The sequence below is a fragment of the Ptiloglossa arizonensis genome, chromosome 6, assembly GCF_051014685.1.
Source record: "Ptiloglossa arizonensis isolate GNS036 chromosome 6, iyPtiAriz1_principal, whole genome shotgun sequence".
Lineage (NCBI taxonomy): Eukaryota > Metazoa > Arthropoda > Insecta > Hymenoptera > Colletidae > Ptiloglossa > Ptiloglossa arizonensis.
In genome coordinates, this window is record NC_135053.1 from 20,335,158 (window position 1) to 20,360,623 (window position 25,466).

A 25,466-nucleotide genomic window follows, 5' to 3' on the forward strand; every position below is an offset into this window, starting at 1 on the left:
TTCGAGGCGAGATGAAATCCAACGCGAATCTATCTATACTCGCATTGTTCCTCGGGAGATGATTCGATTTTCCAACGGGAGATACCAATATACACACCAATACATATACTATTGGTAGACACGAATACATTTACTAGATTATTCAGTAAGTCTCGTCGTTCGATAAAACTCATTGAACAGTACTCTTCAATGTAGTACTGTTCAATAAGTACTCTTCAATAAGTACTGTTCAATGTAGTACTGTTCAATGTAGTACTGTTCAATGTAGTACAGTTCAATGTAGTACTGTTCAATGTAGTACTGTGCAATGTAGTACTGTTCAATGTAGTATAGTTAAATAAGTATTGTTCAATAAGTACTATTCAATGTAGTACAGTTCAATAAGTACTGTTTAATGCAGTACTGTTCAATAAGTATTGTTCAATAAGTACTATTCAATGTAGTACTGCTCAATGTAGTACAGTTCAATAAGTACTGTTCAATAAGTACTGTTCAATAAATACTGTTAAATAAGTACTGTTCAATGTAGTACTGTTCAATGTAGTACTGTTCAATGTAGTACTGTACAATGTAGTACTGTTCAATGTGGTATAGTTAAATAAGTATTGTTCAATAAGTACTATTCAATGTATAATAGTACAGTTCAATAAGTACTGTTTAATGCAGTACTGTTCAATAAGTATTGTTCAATAAGTACTATTCAATGTAGTACTGCTCAATGTAGTACAGTTCAATAAGTACTGTTCAATAAGTACTGTTCAATAAATACTGTTAAATAAGTACTGTTCAATGTAGTACTGTTCAATAAGTACTATTCAATGTAGTACAGTTCAATAAGTACTGTTCAATGTAGTACTGTTCAATAAGTACTATTCAATGTAGTACAGTTCAATAAGTACTGTTCAATGTAGTACTGTTCAATAAGTACTATTCAATGTAGTACAGTTCAATAAATACTGTTCAATAAATACTGTTCAATAAGTACTGTTCAATGTAGTACTGTTCAATAAGTACTATTCAATGTAGTACAGTTCAATAAATACTGTTCAATAAATACTGTTCAATAAGTACTGTTCAACAAGTACTGTTCAATGTAGTACTGTTCAATAAGTTTTATCGAACGACGAAACTTATTTAAGAACCTAGTATTTAGCTTTTAAGTTGTTACAAATGAGATGTTATGCGTGTTGACAAAGGACTGTTTGTGGTTGGCAAGAGTGAATGGAGAGAGAGAGAGGAAAGAGGGAGGAGAGAGGGATTCCAAACGAGAGTGAAGAAATTATATTAAGAGTATACAATCCGTACAATTTATTCAATAGATTTAGTTAAGAAGCAGTGTCTATTAAAAGGACAGTGAATTTCAGTGAATTTCTACACCGCACCATCGATCGTTAAAATTAATAGAATAACATTTACGTAAGAAAGTTTCACCGAGTAAACGATACTCGTTTCGAAAAATCGTGCAAACGACGAACAGGATCAGCTTGACCGATGGTGAGCCCCCATTTCGATAATAAGATTGTTCGATATCGATACTCCAGAGACCCTTCCACGTCGAGAGTCCACTGATTTCTCGAGAAAGCTTTGCCAGAGACGAGCGCGACAGGACAAAATCGAATTCTCCCCGAAGAGGATTTTGGATCGTCCCGATTCTTACAAAGCTAGTTACTCGGTAGAACAATTATTATTTTGAAAAAGACAACCATTGGAAGCTACAGTGTTCCTCTGAGAACCGAGACGAGCTTGGGAAATTTGAAAGTGGGTAAATGTCACATTTCTGGAAGTTTTGTTCACTTTTTAGAATTTTCTAGACATCTAATGCAATTGGAAAAAAGTTGGTCTCCTTGATGGTGGGTATATTTTTTTATCTCTCCGTGGAAAGAATTTAGACAAAACGAAGCTTTTCTAGAATATTTCTTTTCAGTTACCGGGTATCCTGAGAAATCAAAACAATAAACAAAAGTTCCAAGAATATGTCGTTTGCACCCAGTTTCAAATTTTTCGAGTCAACTCGGTTTGGTTTCTAGGGGGTGGAGTAGTTTCCAATTGTTACTCTTCTGAAACTAATTGTTGAGTAACTTCCTCCATCGATTCGAAAGTAACGTTACTTAATATTCTTCCCGGAAGATACTTGTCATGGCTGTTTAATAAATAATAAAAGCTCCAGACTCTGCGAAACGAGAAGCTGACCCGTATCACGGAAGTCCCCCTCTGGATGTCGCTGCTTTTGTATTCAAATTCATTCATGAAACGTCTTATAAGGAACATCCACGAATTATCCTCCCCCCTCCCCCGTTCTACTCGATTTTGATGAAATTTAGCAGATTCGTCGAACGACCAAAAATAAGGAAGAGGTATTTTTATTTACGGTGGTAAAAAATCGAGGAAAGTTTCACCCCTTAATGTTACCTTGGAAACTGTCGGATATGAGAGGAAAATTTTTTAAATAAATTCTTCACGGTTTCAATGGAAGAAAGTGAATTAAAAGATCAGAAAAGGGTGATTACCCATCGGTTGTTAACAAGGGTCTTTGGATTTGTTTCACGTACGCAAGGGTTTCACTTTTAAGATTTATGGACTAACGGTTGAACAATACAATTAATGTTCTTAACTTTTCGTCCCTCGTTCCGTTCCTGTTTCCATCGAGGGACTCTCAGTATACTGACCCTGTACTCGTAGTCGTCCGCGGCGGTGCCCCTGCCAGCCATATACTCTTGATACTGCGAGATGACGCACAACACGGAATATACCTGAAGTAAAGAACACGTGGGATGTAACCCCTGATACGGTGTCTCGTCGTCCGATAACGCGAAATGGCGTTGTTTCTACCTATCTCTAGTAACGGAGGATAAAAATCGAGTGAGAATCGCGAACAGCGGAACGCGACGATGGAATTTAATAATCATCGCTACGGTGGATCGATCGGGGACAAAAATGAAACGATCGACTTTTATATCGACGATAATGAAAGCCGTGAACGCGTTTGTGAATGATATTGCGTTGGAAGGATGCGTCGGTAAAAATAGAAACGAAATTTCAATTGTTACTTGTCTCTCGAGGGAATCGAAATTAGTTTTTACAGGAAATATATTATTTTATTATTTTCCACGGAGCACGTTGTCGAAGATAGCTACTGTCCGTCCGCGAGAAGAAGGCGTGTACACGCCCACTCTGGTTCACGCCCGTGTACACGCCTACATAGAAGACGCCTACCAGCTCCCCCACTACCGCACGCGTTGTCGCTATTGGCCGAGGACGGCGACGGGGATCGTAAGCGTGCGATGGTAGGGGGCTGGAGTAAGGATGTAAACACTCGTTGGTCTTCTTCTCGTGGACAGACAGTACCTACTCTTTACTCTTAATTTTTTTTCTTTGTTCCTTTACATTTTTTCAAGTCGCACTAATGATACGAAGCGTTATATTTTTTCTAACTTTGATCGGACTTCTCTATAATACTCTTCAAGATTCTGCAAAATCTTAAATTTAGTATTTACGTAATTGTATTTTTATCCGTTTTCGAAAGGAAGATTAATATTGTTAATAACCGTTTGAAACACGCAACGAATGGTAAAATTCCGTTTGATTTCTGTCCCCGAATTCTCCGTAACTAGCACCGTGCTATTCCATAAAAAAATAAACGGTTACCATCGCGAGAAGGGCTCAAGATAATTTGACTTGAATAATATAATTTGACACAAATTGAAAAACATACTTACGTTCAGACAGAGAAGGAAGAAGCTCAGCGTGTAGAGCATCACTTTCGTCGGGTCGAAAGTGGACTGAAATAAAACAAACGTGAAAAATGAAATCGATCGTTTCAATCGCGGTGAAAGAACCAGAGAGGCGACGCCAATGGGCCACGTCGCGACGCGCCGTTAACGGTTCCTTTTATTTTTTTTCCCTCCCCCGTGAACGACGCTCGTCGAATATATCCTTTGAAGAGTGTGTTTTCGATCGACTGGAGGCGGCAACACGTTTACGCAGCTAGTTTACATCCACTTCGTTGAAACGCGTCGCAGTGGCGTCGCCTCATCGAGGAAGCAATCGATGCCCCGAAGCGTTTGCAAGAATCGAAGCTTCGCGACCATTATAAAAGAAGGACGAAAAAAATCAATGACCGTAACGATTCGTCGGCGAAATACCCTGTCGGTTTCGTCTACTTTCAGCGATTACTCGCCCGGAAAAAGTCATTTCGGTTTTGTTGCATTCCATCCCGTTTGTAACCGCCCCGGTGATTCGTTTTCACGCTATTTCTGGCGAAAAGAAAAGATAGACATACCCACGTGGTCGTTCGTTATCCACTTCCTACGTGTTTTTTCTGTTCTAACAATAACACGGTATATTGCGAAGAATACGTGGAAAAATACAACGACGTTGTTGCTCGTTCGAAAATTGAAATATCGGGAGATCGAATTTTGTAATCTTATAACCAGAGAGCGGGAAATTTGAATTCTGAGAAAAGGAGGACAAAGGCACTCGATTATTGCAATTTCCGAGCACCGCGAAACCTTGCCAACGTAATCGAGTTGAAAGAGAAGGAAGTCTTTATTTTCTTTCCTTAGTTTCATCAACTGCCACGTTGTTGTTCGTTTTTTTTTTGTTTTTTCCTTTCTTCTTGGTTTCCATCGGTTTGGAGAGGTATATCGAGGAATGGTCGAATGATCGCGGGAAATCGTTACAGCAGTGGAAATCGATTACAGGGAGGGCAATAAAGGACGATGTTTACTATTATTCGAGTAAAGTGTGTGCTTTCGTCGCAGCCCCTTTATGAAACGTTATTCAATTTTCTGAAGTAAACGTGCTCAGTTAACGTATAGAGGGAGCGAGGGGGGGACCCTTCGCGACCAATCCACGCAACGCGTTATTTACGCGCTATTTTCCCTTTTTCAATTGGCAAGAGCTCGTGTTACAAGAGGAGCCATTCTTCTCGAGTGACATTTCAACATTTGGACGCCGTTGAAATCGCGGGAACATTTTGGAATAAACGCGCGCCACTGTCGCTGTGAATGAAATGTTGTCAACAAACGTGAGACGAAGCCTGTTGCACGGGTTTTCACCTTCATTGTTTAATTAAAATTCGTCGAGCGACGAGAATTGGACAAATTTTAGACGTAATCTTCCTACGGGTGTTAATAACTATTTGTCGAACTCGATCATTTAAGAAAATATTTCACGAACATCTTTCGAGGTTTGGCGAAGAAAGTTTCTTTCGTGCATTGAATATCATCGATACAAAAGGTATCAAACGGAGAAAGTTATTGAAGGTCTACTTCCATCAAAATTAAAAATTTAAAAAATTGTGTTACACGTATTATTTATCGAATTCGTTTACTAAAACATTTCACGAGCAATTTAAAAAAGAAAACCTTTCAAAGAAACTTTCCCTCGCGCATCAAATATATCACCTATATAAAACATGTCGAACGATGAAGGTCATCCAAGGGCTACCACCGCTAAAATGTTTGGCAACCCCTCACCCGTCCCATTGTCCTTTACTTCTCCACCCTCGCTGTGTTTGAAAGCTAGAAACCGCAAAAGGGGCTGGTTTGGCGTAAAAGTGGGAACCCTATTCGGCAATTCGAGGTGCGATATTGGTAACAAAACGGAGATCGATAACAAATTCCCAACCATCTCTATCGTTCACGTTCAAGGTGACGTGCAATTTGGGAAACCCTTTCACGCGAAAGAACTCTGACGTAGATTCTATACTCTCGTCGGTATTCAGACGGGACTTGTCGAGGTTCTCCCTCAACATTTTTTTTTTACACATGTATCGCAAAAGCGATGAAAAGCGCAAAATCGTGCTTTTGATCCGCGCTGAAATGAAAAAGTCACCATACAACAGCCTTTTGTCACGTAAATACTGTTGTTGTTACTTCCAACGTTGTTCGAACGTTTGCAACTCACGAGAGTGTAACTCATGTGGGTGCAACTCATGTGGGTGCAACTCATGTGGGTGCAACTGACGTGGGTGCAACTCACAAGAGTGCAACTCACATAGATGCAACTGACGTGGGTGCAACTCACAAGAGTGCAACTCACGCTGGTGCAACTAATGAGGGTGCAACTCACGAGAATGCAACTCACGTGAGTGCAACTTATCTCGACTCGTTCATTATTTTTTGAACCTGTGCAACTGGCCAGGAATATTTGGCCACGAATTATATTTTTTGTATTGTGAAAACTTTAAAATAGTTGTAAGATATTACAAACATAACAATACATTTGTTAAAAACCGAAGCACCTTTGTGAAGGCATTTTCAATTCCATTCTTGATCAAACTTCGAGTAACTGATAGTTTGGAACTGTTCGTAATAATTTGTTTACTGTAATATAATTGATATGGAAAATAGCTCGTGTCACGGTAGGGTGTCTTTTTTATCTCTCGAACACATTTTTATTTTGCAACAATACACCTGTCCCATTTCACGCGAGCTGTACCGTTCGTAATTCATCGAACTCGTCGTGCAACCGGATCATCGGTCAGGAATGTTCCATCCGGTTATCTTCGTGTGTTCGTTCAATTACGAACGAGTGACAATCATCTCCACGAAAAAGGGACGTCTTCTTCTTCCCTTTTTTTTGTCCCGACTTTCCAGCAATAGCCGCTCCGATGTTCGTGCAGGAACTACGCTCTTCCTGGTTCTATTTTACGGGGAAAAAGCTCGGCGCGCTAACGGCAAGGACGTTAATGAAGATTGCACGTACCATCGTGCAATGCTGTTGGATGTGCTGCTATACCAGGTCGGAGAACAAACTCTTGCATCTGCCCTCTCTGCATACGAAAATGCTTGCTATGAGACTCGCGTGATGTATATTTCTTTATAGGTGTCCTGGTAACACTCATGTATGTGTGTGCGCGCGTGTGTGTGTGTTCACGGTCTTTATCTACGGAGTTGTCTACTGGGAGCCGAATACCTAATTTAACAAATTTTGTATCATGCGCACTTAGCCAAATGGTACGATCCCATTCTGCGTATCTAAACCGTAACACATGGCAGGTGCATATACAAAAAGTCTATAATTCAAGATAATAATTGTTCAATAATAATTAAGAAGCTGATTCGTGAGTTTATCGTAATTTTTGCAATTGTTTTTCTTCTGTCTACCACCCACTGTACACGTCTTTGCATTTTCCATTTGTCAGATTAGAACTAAGGTTTGCATTGTAACAGCAGGAGATTTTTTAAAATAAAAAGTTCATTCGAATCGTTTGATTGCAAAGCTGAATATTTTTTAACCTGATTTTTTTTCAATCGTGTATTTCTTGGTATTCACAAATTTCACGATGATTCGCTCAAGGTCTCTTCTACGATATTCGTCTTGGTGCCCATAGACTTGATTCTAGCAGCTAGATTAAACGTGCACGTGCCCTCGCATAAGGGAATTGACATAATACCATTTACCAAGGATTGATTCTGCGCTGCGTACAGGTGGCTGTTGGAATTTCAATCAAGGATCGCACTACGGAGTAATATCGCAGACAGAGGTTAATCTAATTACGACAATCGTCGTAACGATGATGTTAATATTCATCCAGCTTGACGTTCTTGAAAGTGCAACAATCGATGCAGGTTTTATCGTTGTCCCGTTGTCCTTCGAAACGGTGCATAATGCATTCTTCTCTTTAATTTCTTTCATTCTTCTTTTCATTCTCTAATTCTGTTCCTTCGTGTACATTTTTTAACAAAAGTGTTTACATTGGAAAATTTTTGCACGAGAGAACTTTTGTACAATAGAAGGACAAATGGTTAATGCTCAATTTTATTCGATCACTTAAGACAGAATTAAATCTTTCAATCCTTCATAATTTCTTCCCAGATAAATTCGTATGTAAAATACAAAATGAAACAGAAACAATATTTAATAATATTTTAACGAGATTAAAGAAATTAAATCTACGAATGTTTGTATAATACGTGTTCATGTACTGGAGGTTTTATTTTTAATTGGAGCACTGTGTTCGAGAACTTCAGGACACTTGTTTAGAAGAAGTAGTATCAACGTAGTATCAACAGCTATAAAGGGTGTCTCTGCAATCGCGGTACGACCCGACAGGGGGTGATTCCTCTTGAAAAAGTAAGTCGAAAGTACGAAAGAAAGTTTTTCCACGTGAGACTTCGTTTCTGAGAGAAACGACTTTAAAAATCTGCCAGATATACATATGTATACACACCCTTGCCCACAAGTTCGAGCATACTCGACCGAAAGGCTATCAATCTTTGAACTCCTGTAACTTCGTAAAAAATAATCGTACAATAATCTTCGTGGAGTCGTTTTAAAGCTCGAAACCTCTACTTTCGCATCTCTGTGTTAAATTCCCCTGAAAATCTTCTTACATCTTAAAGCACCCTAAAAAATGAAACTAATTTTCTAAAAACTATTGACAAAATTCCACCTGCTTCCAATTGTTTAAAAAATTTTTCACGCGTTTAAAATTACCACGAACTCTAAGATCGAATCTTCCTCTTTACAACGACCTCCTAAAAGTTGCTATACGATTTTTTGTTCACTGTGTAAAAAAACCAGACAAAAATGATCTACTTTTCTCTTTTCTTCTTTATAAAACTGTTATTAGAAAGAGTCACCCGGTACTGACGTTTTAACAAATTTAATTTTTCTTATCACGCAACGTGACACTCGGTTGCCTTTTTGTGTTATTTTCATTGCTGAGCAAGCTTTTTCGCGACGAGACGACGACGGATTCAACAAGTGCAACCTTCGTCGAGTGTGACTCCAAGCGCGTTGCAATTGCACCAACGGTCAACGTATTAATGGCGCTGGTAAAGTACTTTGAAAATTTCTTTCGCATCCATTCGTGAAACACGACTGGCTTTTAGTTTTGTGCTGTACCCGAGGGAATCGTCTTGGTCTTCCGACCGGTATAATTTATTTCAAAGCTTTCGTTTCGAGGAATTCTCAGCCAAGTTACCGACATGTCGTGGATATACGAATGTGGGATGAGCTCCTCAGGGATGACAAAACCTTATGGTGGTGTACAGAGTGGCAAGGAAAAAGGGTCCAGGACTCGAAGGGCTTGTAGTACTCATCGAGAGGAACAAAATGTGCCCGATTAAGGTAGGCCCTACGGTCGATCCTCTTGGGATAAAATTACATTTTGTTACTTGTGAACGTTATAGAGTCTCTTCGCAATACAGTGCATTCAATGGTACAGAGGAACACGAGTCCACTGTTTCGTCCATCGATATCGACAAAGATATTAATTAAACCATTAATGTCGACAGAGATATCAATCAGACCACGAATGTCGATAAATATATTAATTGAACCACTAATGTCGACGAAGATTACTTCAGAGACATAAAATAAATAAAAATCGATGAAAAATATGATACAGCAGAAAGATGTGCATTCTATTGGGAGGAAGACATATTGAACATTTTGTATAACAAGAAAGGTTTATATTATATTATCGATGAAATATGCAATCTCTATTGATATTAACGATCTCGTGTCAATAAATTGACATACAGTATCATCTTAAATTAATATTCTTACAACAAATCAATTGTTGTTTGTATTGCAAAGAGACTCGATGGAATGTTCGTAATTAATAAAAGTTGTGCGTATGTTAATTAGAAATTTTTGTATTCTTCTCGATGAGTACTATAGGTGTATACGAGCACCATAGCTGAGGTCGTGGATATTTTGTTTTACCACTATGTGTAGATACGGAGCAAGATGGATTCTCCATTGGCGGAATGTAGGTCGTTGCGAGAACATTAATCACAATGTGGACCAAGTTGTGAAAAACATTGCGAACACTGTGTACTCCGACACCGCGGGGACGTCGAACGATTCTGGAACGTTGAATTGATTCTCGAAAGATTTCGAGACGTTGCGAGTTTATCGATGCAGCTACGGTTCACACGCGCGGAATACCAAAACCGTTCGAGTGCACGAATCTAAAATAACTCTGGATCTCGAAGCGTTTTAAACTGTCCCGGATACGTGGCTATCGAATACCTTTTCTCTTTAAAGACACCGGGGAACTGAAGTAAATCCACGAACGTGGAATAAGCTAGTTGCGAAATATAAATCTTGACTTTCGAGAGATATCGGAAACGTTTCTCAATTTACGAGAAGATCGATATTTTTCACGGGCAAATTGTTAAACTATCTCAGCTCAAAATCTTTAACAAGATTTAAAAAATTCTAAAACATCGAGACGAAATTACGAATACTAACGAAGATAAAACGTTCTCCAACCATCAAAGATTCTCGACTTTATCTGCAAAAATTGTTTTCTTAAAAATTATTCCCTTCTTAAAAAAAGTTCACAAATAAAACGATAACGACGTTTGCAGTAAAAATTCTAATTTCGTTCAATCGTGATCATCAAAACCGAAGAAATCCACACGAGAAGATTCCAGTAACACGAGGATACTCGTGTTTCCCATAGGCGTCGACATACGCTTTTTAAAAGTCGCTAGAAATATTTTACAAACTATGTATTCTCAACTGAAAAAAATTCCTGTCGGAATATTCGATATCGTTGGAGAACAAAAATTCTCCATCGTCGACTGGTTCGTTCTCCCCGGAAAAATGTGTAAAAATCGAAATCCCTTCAGCAGGTTCGAAAACTCCCTGTGCTGTTTCGCTGGGAACGAAAAAATGATCAACGAGCACCGCGAAGGATCTCAAAGTATAATACTTCGAATGCACGTCCGCGGTAGTGGATTGGCTCTCTGAATACGTCGAAACGCTTTGAACCTCGACGCTTCGTTAATGTTCCTCGAGTGTCGACGTCAAAACGCTACGGACACGCGAACGCACAATATCGTTCTCCAAAGACGGGAAAATCACGGGGAGAAAGCACTCGACGCTGCTTTCAAACGAAACGATTGAACGAGTGCCGAAACCCTTATGTTCCATTGGCGTAGGAACACCGCCCTCGACCGTGAAAAACGCGAAGGTCTGAATAGCGGTACGGTAATTGTCCGTGTTAGTTGTACCGTACGGTGAGTCCTTCAAGGGAGCGAACAGAGAGAAAAAAAAGACATTGTTTCGTGGTTACGTCGAGGGACAACGAGTTGCACGAAAGTTACGCGGGACTTAGCACCGGAGAATTTTCGGTCGGCGTTAAACGCGCCTCGAGCTCGATTCGGCTCGTTGGGAGGACTCGAACGTCGTGGAAAACTTGTAAGCCCGTTTAAAAATAGTAGTTGGTATTCCCGCGGGGAGAGAAACTTAAAAGTCGGTTAAAACGAACAAAGTTTCGCGAGAGCCATTCGAACTCCGATTTCATTGGAAGTTGAAACCTGGGGGACGGGGCAATTACGCGGTAATCGGAAAATAATTTCTGTCGCAAGTTCGGAGCAATTTTTTTTTTGGAGGGAAGTGATGTTAAAAACACGGATTTGTCGAGGGTAATGGTTTAATTGGAAGTCGAAACCTCGAGGGATGGGGTAATTATGTGGTAATTGGGTAATAATTTATGGAGTTTGGAGCAATACTTTTGAGAGAGAGGGATGGTAAAAATATGGATTTGTTAAGGATCGTAGGATAATTATTTCAATTGAAATTGAAAGCTCAAGGTATGGGGTAATTATGTGGTAATTGGGCATTAATTTATGAGGTTGGTAGCAAGTTTTTGGCGAGAAAGGATTGTTAGAGATATGGATTCGTCAAGGATCGTGGGACTCCGATTTCATGGGAAGTTGAAAATAATGAAAAATAATTCCGGTCGAAAGTTTAGTTTTTTGGGAAAAAGCGGTAGCGAAAAATCGCACGTATTTTCCGACTGTAAATATCTGCGGAACACTCGTTTGTTAAACAGCGCACGACAGTTGGAAAAAACAAATTTACAAATTCCGCTGAGGCTCAAAAGCGAAGGAAAAGTAGGTTTTTAATTTTTTTTAATTATGACACACCAAAATTAAATATTTAAAAAAGTTGAGAATTACCGTAACCATGATATGAACTCATTATAAAAGTACGATCGTAGTTTTATGATTGCTTCGATATGAAATCTTTTTGACACTTTTTGGCATTTTTTATTTTTTTATTTTTTGTTCAACATTCGATTGAAAAATCTGAAAAAATTCCCTAATACGAAGCTCCGTAATTGAAATGTCTCTGATTTTTTTCAAAATGTTTCCCCTAGCAGGAGAGAAGCAACCGAACAAAAACCTGACCATTGTTTTTTCCCTTTATTTACCCCTAAATGGAGATACAGAGTTAAAACTTGAAACAGACAATTTTTGTTTTGAACGAGCCATTGAATAGCGATTGAAATTGGTCAAAAAGTACATTTGACCCCTTTTTAGAAAGTTTCAAAATGTAAACACGGTGTATCTCTGTCCCGAGGCAAGGAATGTCATAAATCACCCTTGTGCAAGAACAGTAGCAGTCAGTTCCTGAAAATTATGATCTCAAGGAATCATATGACCTTTAAAAGACGTACTTTGTCGAAGTCATAGGGTGGTCACGTGACCGTCGATGACTCTTTACATGTCACTCTTATTTACGTTACTTTAACACTCACGACTGTTACATTATTATTCCAAGGAATCATATGACCTCTAAAAAGGTACTTTGTCGAAGTCATAGGGTGGTCACGTGACCGTCGATGACTCTTTACACGTAACTCTTATCTACGTTACTTTAACACTCACGACTGTTACATTATTATTCCAAGGAATCATATGACCTCTAAAAAGGTACTTTGTCGAAGTCATAGGATGATCATGTGACCGTCGATGACTCTTTCCACGTCAATCTTATCTACATTACTTTAACACTCATGACTGTTGAATTATTATTCCAAGGAATCATATGACCTCTAAAAGAGGTACTTTGTCGAAGTCATAGGATGGTCACGTGACCGTCGATGACTCTTTACACGTCACTCTTATTTACGTTACTTTAACACTCACAACTGTTACATTATTATTTCAAGGAATCATATGACCTCTAAAAGAGGTACTTTGTCGAAGTCATAGAACGGTCATGTGACCGTCGATGACTCTTTCCACGTCACTATTATCTACGTTACTTTAACACTCACGACTGTTAAATTATTATTCCAAGAATTCGTCCACTACGTTCCACGACATTTTACTATTTGTCCTACCCTCTATAGCTTCGAATCCACTCGTAAAGAATGAAAACGAGAATCGTCGGAAGCTCCTTGTTCGAATAACGTTGTCAAACATAAGAAACGTTTCAACGAATGAAAAAGCTCCCTCTCTATGTTCAGTGGACTACCCCTTTGGAAATGTTCTTGGTTCCCTCGACATTGTAATTAATGAGGGAGTATAGGAAAAAGCTAGCCGGAAATGGGTCGAAGAAATTCCTGATCGAAAAACTCGGCAACGAAGCATATAGAACTGATGCTTATACGTAGGAGCTTCCGAAGGACAAATTGCTTTCGAGATCGTGTTTTCAATTTTCGTGTCGAGACTGACAGGATACTTGAGTAGTAGAACATTCGAACCGAAGTGAGAACTCGATTTTCGGTCCGATCCGAGATCTCGAAAGAACCGAATCGCTCGAGAGAATCGAGTTTTTAATATTTAATCGCACACTTAACAATTTTGTTCTTGCAGATAGTTTGTAAATGTTAATTAATCTAGAACACTACTTGAAATATGTTTTTGTATTTTTTTAATAATTTAAGTAACATTTTAAGTTAAAAATTATTAATTTGGAAGCTCATCATATTTATAGTATGGATTGTCACAACTCATTTATCAAGTGCGCGGACAGTTAACCTACCGATCGGTTCTCATTTAAAATACAATAAAACGGTGAAAAAAAATCGTACACCAACTTTTAGGGGGTCGTTGCAAAGAGAAAGCTTCGATCTTTACATTCGTGGTAACTTTATACATGTAAAAAATTTTTTAAACGATCGAGAGCGGTTAGAATTTTTTCAATTATTTTCAGAAAACCATTTTCATTCTTTTCGGTTGTTTTAGGGTGTAAAAGGATTTTCCAGGGGAATTCAATACAGAGGTTTAAAAATAGATGGCTTAAGCTTTAAAATGACCCTAAGAAGATTATTGTGCGATTATTTCTCACCAAGTTATAGCAGTTCAAACATTAATCTCGTTTCTCTCGAGTTTTCTCAAATTTCGAGCGGTAGTGCATACATAAAAAAAAAAATAAAATAAAAAGTTCCTTGAACATTGTTAAGATACACTAGAAAGTAATTACAAATAACTGAAACAGTAGTATTAGATAAAATTTAAATACATTTTAATCGTTCGACTTTTTCGAATCTCTCGGTTCTTTCGAAATCTCGGTTCGGATCTACCATTTGAATTGAGTGTATTTTAACTGTATTCGATTATCGAAACAGCTGATCAAACGTTTCACAGTGCTCGTGTTTAGCCGAAAAGCAATTGCGAAGATTTCTTTCTCCCCCAGAAGCTCTTTGGTAATTATCGTGAACATATCCTTTTACCACGCGAAAGGAGAATCGTATGGTTCGTTCTCACGAAAAGCGGCGTGAATGTGTACGAATATACGTTGGTTGGAAACGCTCGAATTTCGTGTCAACTTTCACACGGATCCATTTGTTCGAGTTGACAACGAGACACGTAGAGTGTTCGGTTTCTTTTTTCGACGGCCATTAACGTCTTTTCGTTGGACGTGTATTAATAATGTAATTTTTTTCCAACCGGTATCGACCCAGAGGCATGAAAATTATGCTATACAGAATAACGAGAGGATCGCGTTTCCGAGAGGAGAGTAAAAAAGAGAAAAAAAAAGAGATAGACGAGAGAGAAACAAATGTATACTCGAGATGGTGAAATTTTCACTGCTCGTTTACAATAGCCCGCAAAGCTCTTAGAATGTAGACGATATCCACTATATTATGTTCAATCAAGTCTTGAATATGGTTATTCGTTTGAATTGAATACAAATTATTAGTCGAAAGAGATCGATACAGTATCTTGAGACTTGTTGCATACCAATAATTTCTAGGTTAATTTTTAGGTTAATTTTTAGGTTAATTTCTAGGTTAATTTTTAGGTTAATTTTTAGGTTAATTTCTGGGTTAATTTTTAGGTTAATTTTTAGGTTAATTTTTAGGTGAAGTTTTAGGTTAATTTCTAGGTTAATTTCTAGATTAATTTCTAGGTTAATTTCTAGGTTAATTTTTAGCTTAATTTTTAGGTTAATTTTCATACCTCTTCGATCTGTACGCATTTTTCACGCGATTACTTATGTATTCAGGTTCGATACTACCGACCCTATTATACATTTATGTAAAACTCCTAATGCATACTGTACAGAGTTGGATTAATTTAATGGCTACTTACTTTTAAGTACACGTGTTTCTAAACTGCTGCAGTCGTGATATACTCTCTGATTTACCCTGGTTTCTTTTATTGTTACACTGCCTTCTTTTTTTGTCTTTAATTTTCAATATCAGTGTTAGGTATAATTGGGAAGTTTTAAATTTCCTCGATGGACACGAGTTGCTAAACTATTGCAGATGCAATTGCCACAGATACGTGTTGCTAAACTGTCTCAGTTGCATTGTTCCACACTCGTTTCTTCATTCTTACTGTGTTCTTTCCTTTGTCTCGAATTTTCAGTATTAGTATTAGACATACTTAGAAAGACCTGTATTCATTCCATAGACACGTGCAGCTAAACTATTGCAGTTGCACCGATTTGCACTCCTTTCGTCGTCCTTGCTACATTCTTCTTTGTATTTTCCTTTAATACCAACTATTGGGTTGCTCGAAAAGTAATTTCGTTCTTCTCGTTGAAAACAAAACACGATTTCTTTTACAGTGTACAAACACTTCATTAAATTATACATCCTCCATTTTGGAAAACGAAACGACTATCCGAACAATCCAATCCAATTCTCGTCAACGTTCCTCCACCTTCTATCGCGCCACAAAATATTACACCGTCTCAATGAACGAATAAAAGAATACTTACAACAACGACGAACAGGTACAAGGAATGCGCCACGTCGACGAAGCATGTCGCGATGACAGTGATGATCCATGGCACGAGGAAGATACGTTGATCCTGAAAGACCATCATCGGTTATAAATGTACAGAGATAAATGGCGAACCGTGAATGAAAAGGAAGCTGTCTCCGAGGGGATCGTTTAATGGCGCGTTCTTAACTTTAATATCTTCCTCTCTTTTGTTCTCTTCTCGGTACCAGTTCCTCTCTTTACGTTGTGGCTCGGTACGGGATTAAAACCAGAGTGAACGTTTCTCGTAGCGTTGTCCACGCGCCGGGCCGGAAGTTAAAGGGAACTTTCGTCGCGAGAAAACGTTAGAAGTTTCCCCAGGAACGGAAAGCCAATTGGCGTCGTTCACCGTGGAATTGGCGAGTTGCTGCCCCACGTTAAGAAAATAACGCGATTACGGAACGGGAGCCAACTTTTCGACGGGCGAGCGGTATCGCGGATTCAATTTTATTATTCATTCCAACGTAATACCACGAACAGCGGGTCTTTGTGTCCGTCGAACAGCTTAAATACGACTAAACGCGGAACAAGAGGAGAAATTTCAATTTACGACCTTTATCGAGAGACCGAATTATTTTCGAGGCTTGGAGCAGTTTGCTATCGGTCTTTTGATGTGTGAGATCACGGAGAGTGAAAGAGCGCGTAATGGAGGACCTTTGTTTCCTCAAGACTCGAGTGTAATGAGTTTAGGATTCGTTCGCGGGTACCTGCGTGCCCGAAATAATTTAAATAGGGTTGGAGAATCGTTTAATTATGAATAATTCTTTTTCTTTTTTTTCTCGTTTCAACGTGATCGAGTTAATTTAAAATCACTTCGAAGAAACGTACGGGGGCTGTGAGGTTGGCAATAATGAGGAAGAATTACGATATGTGGTGAAACAAAATGGATTGGAAAGTTCAAGATGACGGTTTCGCGATCGAGAGCAGCGACATCTGTGAAGATTGCGGAGCCCGGAGCAACTAGAGATTGCAGGGGGCATTGTTTTTGTTCTAATATAATTATAAGGTTTTCAGGTGTTGGTATTTGTTGTGTAGAGTGTACTTTAAAAAGGTACACTTTTCAGGAAACTATACTGTAAGGCCCATCTCAATTCCGTTGATGTAGTTTTTAAATTAAATTTGATAGGAGAATAATAGAGTTCTGAAAGTAAATTGGAGAAAAATTGGAAGCTTTGATCAGTGCAATTGCATTTATTTGTTTTTTATGAAATGTGGATGTGACTAATTATATGTATCTTTTAATTTTTAAGTGTGGGGCCCTTTACGTGCAAGGCCCTTTAAATGTGGGGCCCATTAGAGGTTCGCTACTTTTACAATTGAACAGTTTTCAAATGTACTCGCTACGATGTAAAATATATTTCAAAAATCTATATTTTCTAGAAAATTACCTCGTAAGGCCCATTTCAATTCCATCGATACAATTTCCATTTTAAATTTACTATAAGAATAATACACTTTTGAAAGTACGTTGGAGAAAAATTGAATTTTTTGAAATGAACGTGGAAGTGATTAATTGTATGTGTCTTTTAAGTGCGGGGTCCTTTACATGCTGGCCCTTCAAGTGTGGGGCCCGTTACGAGGCTGGCTACTTCCACAATCGAAAAATTTTCAAATGCACTCGCTACGATGTAAAATATATTTCAGAAACCTATATTTTTCAAAAAAATCTTCTTCTAAGGCCCATTTCAATTCCATCGATACAATTTCTATTTTAAATTTACTACAAGAATAATACAGTTCAGAAAGTACGTTGAAGAAAAATTGAATGCTTTGACTAGTACAATTGCATTTATTTATTTTTTATAAAATGTGGAAGTGACTAATTACCTTTACGTGTAGGGCCCTTCAAGTGTGGGCCCCGTTACAAAGCCGGCTACTTCCACAATCGAAAAATTTTCAAATGTACTCTCTACTCTGTGAAATATATTTCAGAAACTTATATTTACCAAAAAAATCATCTCGTAAGGCCCATTTCTATTCCATCGATACAATTTCTATCTCAAATTTACCACAAGAATGCTACACTTCTGAAAGTACGTTCAAAAATTCATCCATTTTCCACAAAGTTTGAAGCTAACTAACAATACATCTAGGGCCCCCGTAACGGATGGGCCCGAAGCAAGTGTCTTAATTTGTTTCCACTGCCAAGTACGAGTGGTCAAGAATTAAGAAGTACTACGCGGAACAGTGGAATAAAATAAATCGACGGAAGGGAGAAATACGAGAGGCGGTGTCGTTTCTAAGGCGACACCGCTCGTTTGCAGGCTCCCATAAAAATTCAACACGCTGTATAATGCTTATACAAGCTCATAAAGAAACGATTTCCTACCCGTCGTTGACTGTATTCGCGTATTGCCCTGAAACGCGATACGAATGGACCCGGAGCTCCTTCCACGGGAAGTTTCGTTATACGCGACGTATACATATTTAACCGCGCGGATATCCTATAGGAGAAAACTAATGCGCGCGGAGATACTTAAAACTTATCGAATACAGCCAGACGGAAGCTCTGTCGGGGAACGTTATTTAGTGCTCGGCCGGAAATTGCACGAAGATTGGATCGAATATTAACATTCACGGAGACCGCGAACAGTTCTTCGAGGTAATCCGCGCGGAAGAAAATTGTTCTGTCTGCGAGGGAGGAAATAATTATTCTTCCACGGGTAATCTGACGCGAGTTAAACGAATCTTACGTGTTTCCAGTTAGCGAAACAACAAGGTAGTAAATTTGTCGCGGTAATCGCTTTTCAGAAATCTGATACTCGCTCTCAAATTATTCTTCCATTCTACTCGGGAAGAGAAATTTTTATATATATATTTTGACGCGTGAAACGATGTGTAACGAACAATTGCACCGATCTCGTCAATTTCGACGTTCGATGTTCAGTGAAAATGGTAGATGTTTGTTTGGAAATTCGCGTTGCTGCGTGCGAGGTGCATCCATTGCAACTTTCGTTGCAACGTGTCATCCACGGTGCATCGATCTCGCGAATTTTGGCTTTCGAAGTTCGATGTTTACTTCAAAATGATCGATGCTTAATTAGAAATTATGTTTCTATTGAATTGGAACGCTAATAACAGTCGCGCGAGGTGTTTGCATTGTGCATCAACGTTGCACCGATCTCGAGGGTTGCACCGGTTATAGAAATTTTCTATTGTTTGTAAATTTTGTTTCTCTCTCACGGAGAAATTATTTTCGTTACTGCGTGTTATCGATATAGATCGTATCGACCTCGTCGATATCGATTTTTCCAATTCGATGTTTACTTTAAAATTATTTTTCGCGGTATAATTATTCCGTCCTCGATGGAATATAGAAACGAGTCTCGGGGAACAGACGGGTGCGACATCTTGTAAATAGTTTTCGGGCACGCGTTTAGGTGCGACAATATCCAGACGGTAGCCTAATTTATAAGTCCCCAAATCGACGCCGGACACCCACCGCGTCGATTTATTCCAGGCCATCGACTTCACTTGCCCTTTCCTTGGTGACAAAAGTCACGTCTTCGGAAAAATATATTATACTACGCGTATACTGCTTATTTTACTACTGTATTCATTTCTATTTTTTTCTAAAAAGTAGTAGAAGACACAGGAGATTTGATCCCACTACCAACAGCTTCGTAGTCACTCGCTCTACTCGCTTATCCAAAACCAATTCCATTAAAAATACTTAAGTAATTCCTTTACTATATACGTATCAAACTTTGAATCCAAATATCTCGAAAACGAAGGCTCATTTTGAAGAAACCCATTAGGGTATTTTCATACTAGGCATGTATTATAATTTGCACCTATTATCATCTCAAAAGCGATGTCCACTACTTTAAGGTGTCGAACCGAGTAAAGTTGAGCCCAGAGGTGTTACAAAGAGTTGTATCATAGTCACGTTATTTACCGTTATCCAGCTACTGTTACAATATAAATTATTTATAACTAAATAAATTATACCACAGTTGGACCCCGTGCGAAGAAAATAATTAATCGTCTTCAATGCATCGTATTTGGCATAGAACGTGTTTCCTCACTAGATGTAAACGCGTAGGTCAATGTAGGGCTGGGAATTTTTTCTCCGGATGCAGGATTCAGCTCCGGTGATCCTTTTTGTAGCGTGTTCGTCCATTAAAACGGTAGGATGATTAATCATCTCGGACAGAAACGATAAACAATAGCGAAATTGGGGCACACGGGTTGACTACGCCAATGCATCAAAGACACCGCCGTAAGCGGAAAATCGGTACGATTAAAAATGACGTCCCGTGTATGGAGATCTTGGTAACGTTGCCATGGTTATACATGGTAGGTCAGGGCAGACGCGTTAGTCGAGTGATTAATGGATGAAGAGATCGATAAGAACAATCGTCGATGGCTGGTCGCTGGTTATATTTAGTAGAGAATCGGGAAACGAGATCAACGAGAGATTCTCATTCCGAGCTGAGAAAACAAAGATCGGGTAAACGTTTCAACTGCGACCGGGACCAATTTCGAGAACTGTAATCCCGATGGCCGGGCGAAAACTTTGTCGCTCGATCGGACGATGAAACTTGTTCGAATGTTAACCGGTAAATTAATTTACAGGTATTTCATCGGGTCGATCGGATCTAGAACCGGGGCTCGTGGAAACGAAGTCTTGTTATCAGCTTCGATTTTCAACGGGACGGCACTGCTATTTCCAAGTACTATACGCTGGAAACTTTCTGCACTTCGGTTTAAGGGGACCGGCGCTGACAATTTCAGATAAAAAGATCGATATTCGCCTCGAGGTTCGAGACTTGGAATTGTCTGGAAAGATTGCGGGGAATTTCGAAAATTGGCTTGCATGTTCGTAGCGTGTACCTTATTTCAAAGTGGACTTCAAATTTGTACACCTTTGGAAACATTTTGGAAGAAACATTTATTCAAGGAGAGAAAAAGAAAGAAAGAGAGAGAATGATGCAGGATGTTTAATATTTGTATTTTTTAACCGACCCTAGAGAAAAATAATATTTCTAATACTTTTCGTCACGGTGATTCACATGGTAGATACATTTATTTCGATTAACGATCTTGCCGATGCTCACTTGTCAGGTTATGGAAAACAAAAATGGTAAAAAGAAATTCAATTCTCATCATACAGTACTGTCCATCCGCGAGAAGAAGGCTGACGAGTGTAATCTCCGTTTTACGCTTCATTAGTTCCCCCACTATCGCACACTGTTGATTTACGTTGCCGTCATTGGCCAATAGCGTTAATGCGTGCGCTAGTGAGGGAATTACTAGTCTATAAATTAGAGTGGGCATGTACCCTACTCTAGTGAGGGAACTACTCGCCTATAAACTAGAGCGGGGATATATCCTACTCTAGTAGAGGAACTACTACTTGCCTATAAACTAGAGTGGGCATGTACCCTACTTTAGTGAGGCAACTACTCGCCTATAAACTAGAGCGGGGATATATCCTACTCTAGTAGAGGAACTACTACTCGCCTATAAACTAGAGTGGACATGTACCCTACTCTAGTGAGGGAACTACTAGCCTATAAACTAGAGTATGGATGTATCCTACCCTAGTAGGGGAACTACTAGCCTGTAAATCAAAGTGGGGATGTATTCTACTCTAGTGAAGGAACTACTCGCCTATCAACTAGAGTGGGGATGTACCTTACTCTAGTTGGTACTCTAGTCAGCCTTCTTCTCACGGTTGAACAGTACCCTTCGTTCAAAATTTTCATTTCTCGTTCTTTAAAATTCCCTTCAATTTGCACCAATAGTTTCCATTGCCACATTTCTTCCAACTTCGATCAGCCATTTTTGAAACGTCCCGCAAGTAAGGTATCCTACCACAGGTCTCCTCTCAAGTGTATCCAAGTTTGAAAATTCACTCAGCGATGAGGCTGGATTCGATTTTATTATTCATAGAATGTTTCCGTTCCGCGACAAGTTAAGCCGGCCTCTATCGATTAAAATGGAATTGACTTCGGCGCACCGAGTTTGCATAACATTTTGCACGTCCATTCCGGCGAATGTCGTGGATTGGTGTACCCGGTGTGGGTGAATTTCAATTGACTGTTCCTGGACGAAAAATTACAGCTCCAGGACGAAACGGTATCGAAAAAGCTTCACGTTCCCCGCCGTTGTCCCTCATTCAAGATAGCGGGGGACACGAACTGCCGCACGAATGTGCCTTTTGAACGATCCCATTGTACGTATATTTTACCTAAGAGGGGGCTAGGGGTAGGGAACGTGATTTATCGTTGCACCGATTCGACGCGGATAGCGTTGATAAATCATCCGACTCGTGACGAAAACTGATATTTCTGACGATTCATCGGCAGCACATCTTTCGCGTTCCTGCCAAGGTACGAGACGTCCAAATACCTAGATACCGGTTGATGGATGCACCGACGACGCCGGTAGGTCGTGATTAACGCGTCGGGCTTAATTGCGTCAACGTATCACAGATCGGATGCAATCCACTTTAGGAACTTAATCGTCCGGGGCCAACAACAACGTTTCGTCGTTGACGTGTAAATCCCTTGCTCTATATCTGCTAGGGTATATACTGTGTTCATAATTTCGTTTTGCGCGGCTATGACGTCGTCGCCGCGAAAAGAGCCGTTATCGGATCATTTCGGGTCCATTTTTCGGCGGAAAGAACCGTTTCGGATCATTTTTCTGTCGAAAGAGTCGATTAGGGTCACTTTTCTGCGAAAAGAGCGGTTTCGGACTATTTTTCTGAGAAAAGAGTTCCTACGGATCATTTTTCTACGAAGAGAATCGTTCTTGGTCATTTTTCTACGAAAAGAGTCATTTCGTACCATTTCTCTGCGAAAAGAAATCGTCTACTATCTATAGATCCTGATCTTAGTCTATCGTGGTCAAAGTAAACTTCAACTAGAGTTTCAATCCATGGTGCACTATTCATGGAAATGTGTGTTCAGATCATCTCGTTAAAAATAGATGTTGAGGGCATATGTTCCCGCGCTAATGACGTTTCGAGTGAGAATGAACCAAGAGTAAACTCCCTTGCAACTGCTGGATACCTTTTGAATCACGAGTGCTACGATAAGGAACGTATACAATGTGCTAACGGCGAGCACTATCGGCTCTAGACCATCTTGGACGTCAGATCGATAGGAAAGTAATAGTCTATTTAATTCGCGTCCTGTCGATCGTAATCCTTATCTAGTGACGCATACAATAGGCATTGGCGTAGACTTGCCTTACATTGTGCTATGTTAGGGACTGTGGAACATCCTAAACCCTGCAATTGGGAATTTTAAATTGACTCTTGGTAGAAAGACCGTGTTAGTATCTAGACCAGCTTAGCCAGAAAAATAAGCTGAATCCTATCTACAAGGGAGGCAGTATGACTGGAGTAGGAGAGTGCAAGGTAAATAGGTACAAGGTACAACGGTATACCTAACTATTTAACTACTAAGTACAAGGTATTCCTAACCATTCAACTTACAGGTATATGGTATATCTAACTATCCAACTGTCAGGTATAATATATACCTAACTATCTAACTAATCGATATAAGAAACAGTCAAGTATCTAACTATCTAACTATTTAACTAGCAGGTAGAAGGTACAACAATGTACTTAACTACAATTGGCACACCACATATAAGGTATAACGGTATACCTAACAACAAAACAATAGGAATATTCGCACTTGTCCCATTCCATTCATACTGTCTTCCCCCACATGGGATTCAGCTTATCTTTCTGGCTACATTGGTCTAGATTGACCGCACCAAGACACGATCAATGGCCAGTCGATCAGTTGTCCAAGCGTCATACAGAGGTTCAATGCTCAGGCGTTTGTCAAGTGATAATTCCCTCGATCCCGTCGCACAGGTGAGAGAATGCCTTTACCGACGAGACCCAATCTCCCTTTTGTTCTTTTCTCGGTTTCGTCTCCGTTGCAGCACTTCATCCCTCCGCAGACCTCCAGTTCTATTTATCTCTCGAAAATCGATTCCTTTGAATAGATTTCTAGCCAAGTCCGAATATCGCCACGTTTATTCTCCCGTTGTCCTTTAACTCTGTTCCAGCTATTTATCTTTCATTCATACACTTTAAAGTTCTACCCAGTCTAATCTATTCCTTCGAATAGAACTTCCATTGCAACCGAATACCATCACCTTTAACTTACTCTCTGTTTCTCTATTTTTCTTTCATCTCTCTTCCATCTATTCATCCTCTTCAGTGCAGAGACTTCAAAGTTCTACCCATCACCAGTCATAGATACCTTTGATAGATCCCTCATCCCCCTCATATTTTTATTTTCCTCGTTCCACCTCTGTTACGGCTTTTCATCCCGCGGTTTCTACGCTTCCACTTCTACCTAGTCATCGATCCCTTCAAATACAACCTACGTCCCTACAGAACATCACCACATTTAAGTTGTTCAGTCAATGGATGGATCCCTCTCTGCCTTTGTTATCCTCGTCTCGTCTCTGTTCCACTTACACATTGTTCTCGCGTTTAACGTTCTACCTATTTGTAGTCGTTGAATCCTTCGAATAGAACGCTGGTTCCGATTGAACATTACCGCATTTAAATTACCATTAGTAGACCGAATCGACTATTCGATGCGAATGGCTAAGAGCTGTCTACCGTCCCTTCGAATCTTACCACGTTGCATCGTATTCTCATAGGAGTATACTCTCCACGAGGTACTTACTCGCACGAGGATTCAATTTTCCATTCCACGGAATACGGTAGTATAAACGGACCGAGTAGCGGTTACCATGATGTAACGATAATGAAATACCCCAAGTAATTGACCGTTTATGTAAATTCGTACCCTTCTATGGTATTTGGAATCTTATTGAGCAGCTAAAGCCTTAAAAATGTGTCTCAAATGATTGTACGATTGAAAGAATTTCAGGCGTCAGTGTTCAGTAGCGAAAAAGTTCTTCTATAAGTGGTCGATACAATCATGGATCTTCTTTTTTTTTTTAAAGAAACTCCAGCAATTTTCATCGATAACTATCTCGAAAATTGAACGAGAAATGTTCAACGTTGATTTTGCATGTTTTGTAACGAAGATTCAATTCAAGCCCGGGGAAAACTTCGCTCGAAATTTCGCGGTTGGACGATGTCTGTCAAGGGGTTGCTGGCTTATCTAGCTCGTAAATTTTTTGCACCCTACTCGACTTGATACGTGGCAGAGAGTATCCCTCCATTCCACCCCCTCGTTTTTAAAGATTTCATTTTTTTCCTCTCCTTGGTTTAACGCCAATATATCCCCGGGCGTAACGGGGGGTAATGTTTTCTAATTAACTTTATCCGGATGCATTTCTCCATCGCGAGTACTCCGTATCCCGGTGCGCGTAAATCGCCGATCCGTATTCGTAAATCCGTAAGAAATACCGTTTCGGAGCATTCCCATTGGCGTAGAATATTTCTCTAACCGTTCGTTCGTGAATTTATGGAAAAATCCAGGTGCACGAAAAATGTTCGAGTGACGGACGGAGGTTGGTTCGAGGTAAACAGGTAGCTAT

The 25,466-nt window shown here is 39.5% G+C and overlaps 1 protein-coding gene across 2 annotated transcripts in view; it reads right to left on the reverse strand.

The window, feature by feature from the left end:
* Positions 1 to 25,466, reverse strand: part of LOC143148233 (uncharacterized) — a 47,248-nt gene that overhangs the window by 5,541 nt on the left and 16,241 nt on the right. The window contains exons 4-6 of one of the 2 annotated variants that reach the window (XM_076314361.1): positions 15,928 to 16,020; positions 3,717 to 3,779; positions 2,667 to 2,750 (exon numbers count right to left, since the gene is read on the reverse strand). In XM_076314361.1, coding sequence (XP_076170476.1) covers positions 2,667 to 2,750; positions 3,717 to 3,779; positions 15,928 to 16,020 — 240 coding nt within the window. Of the gene's footprint in view, positions 1 to 2,612; positions 2,751 to 3,716; positions 3,780 to 15,927; positions 16,021 to 25,466 lie in introns of both variants that reach the window. The other variant, XM_076314360.1, reaches the window with a different exon arrangement.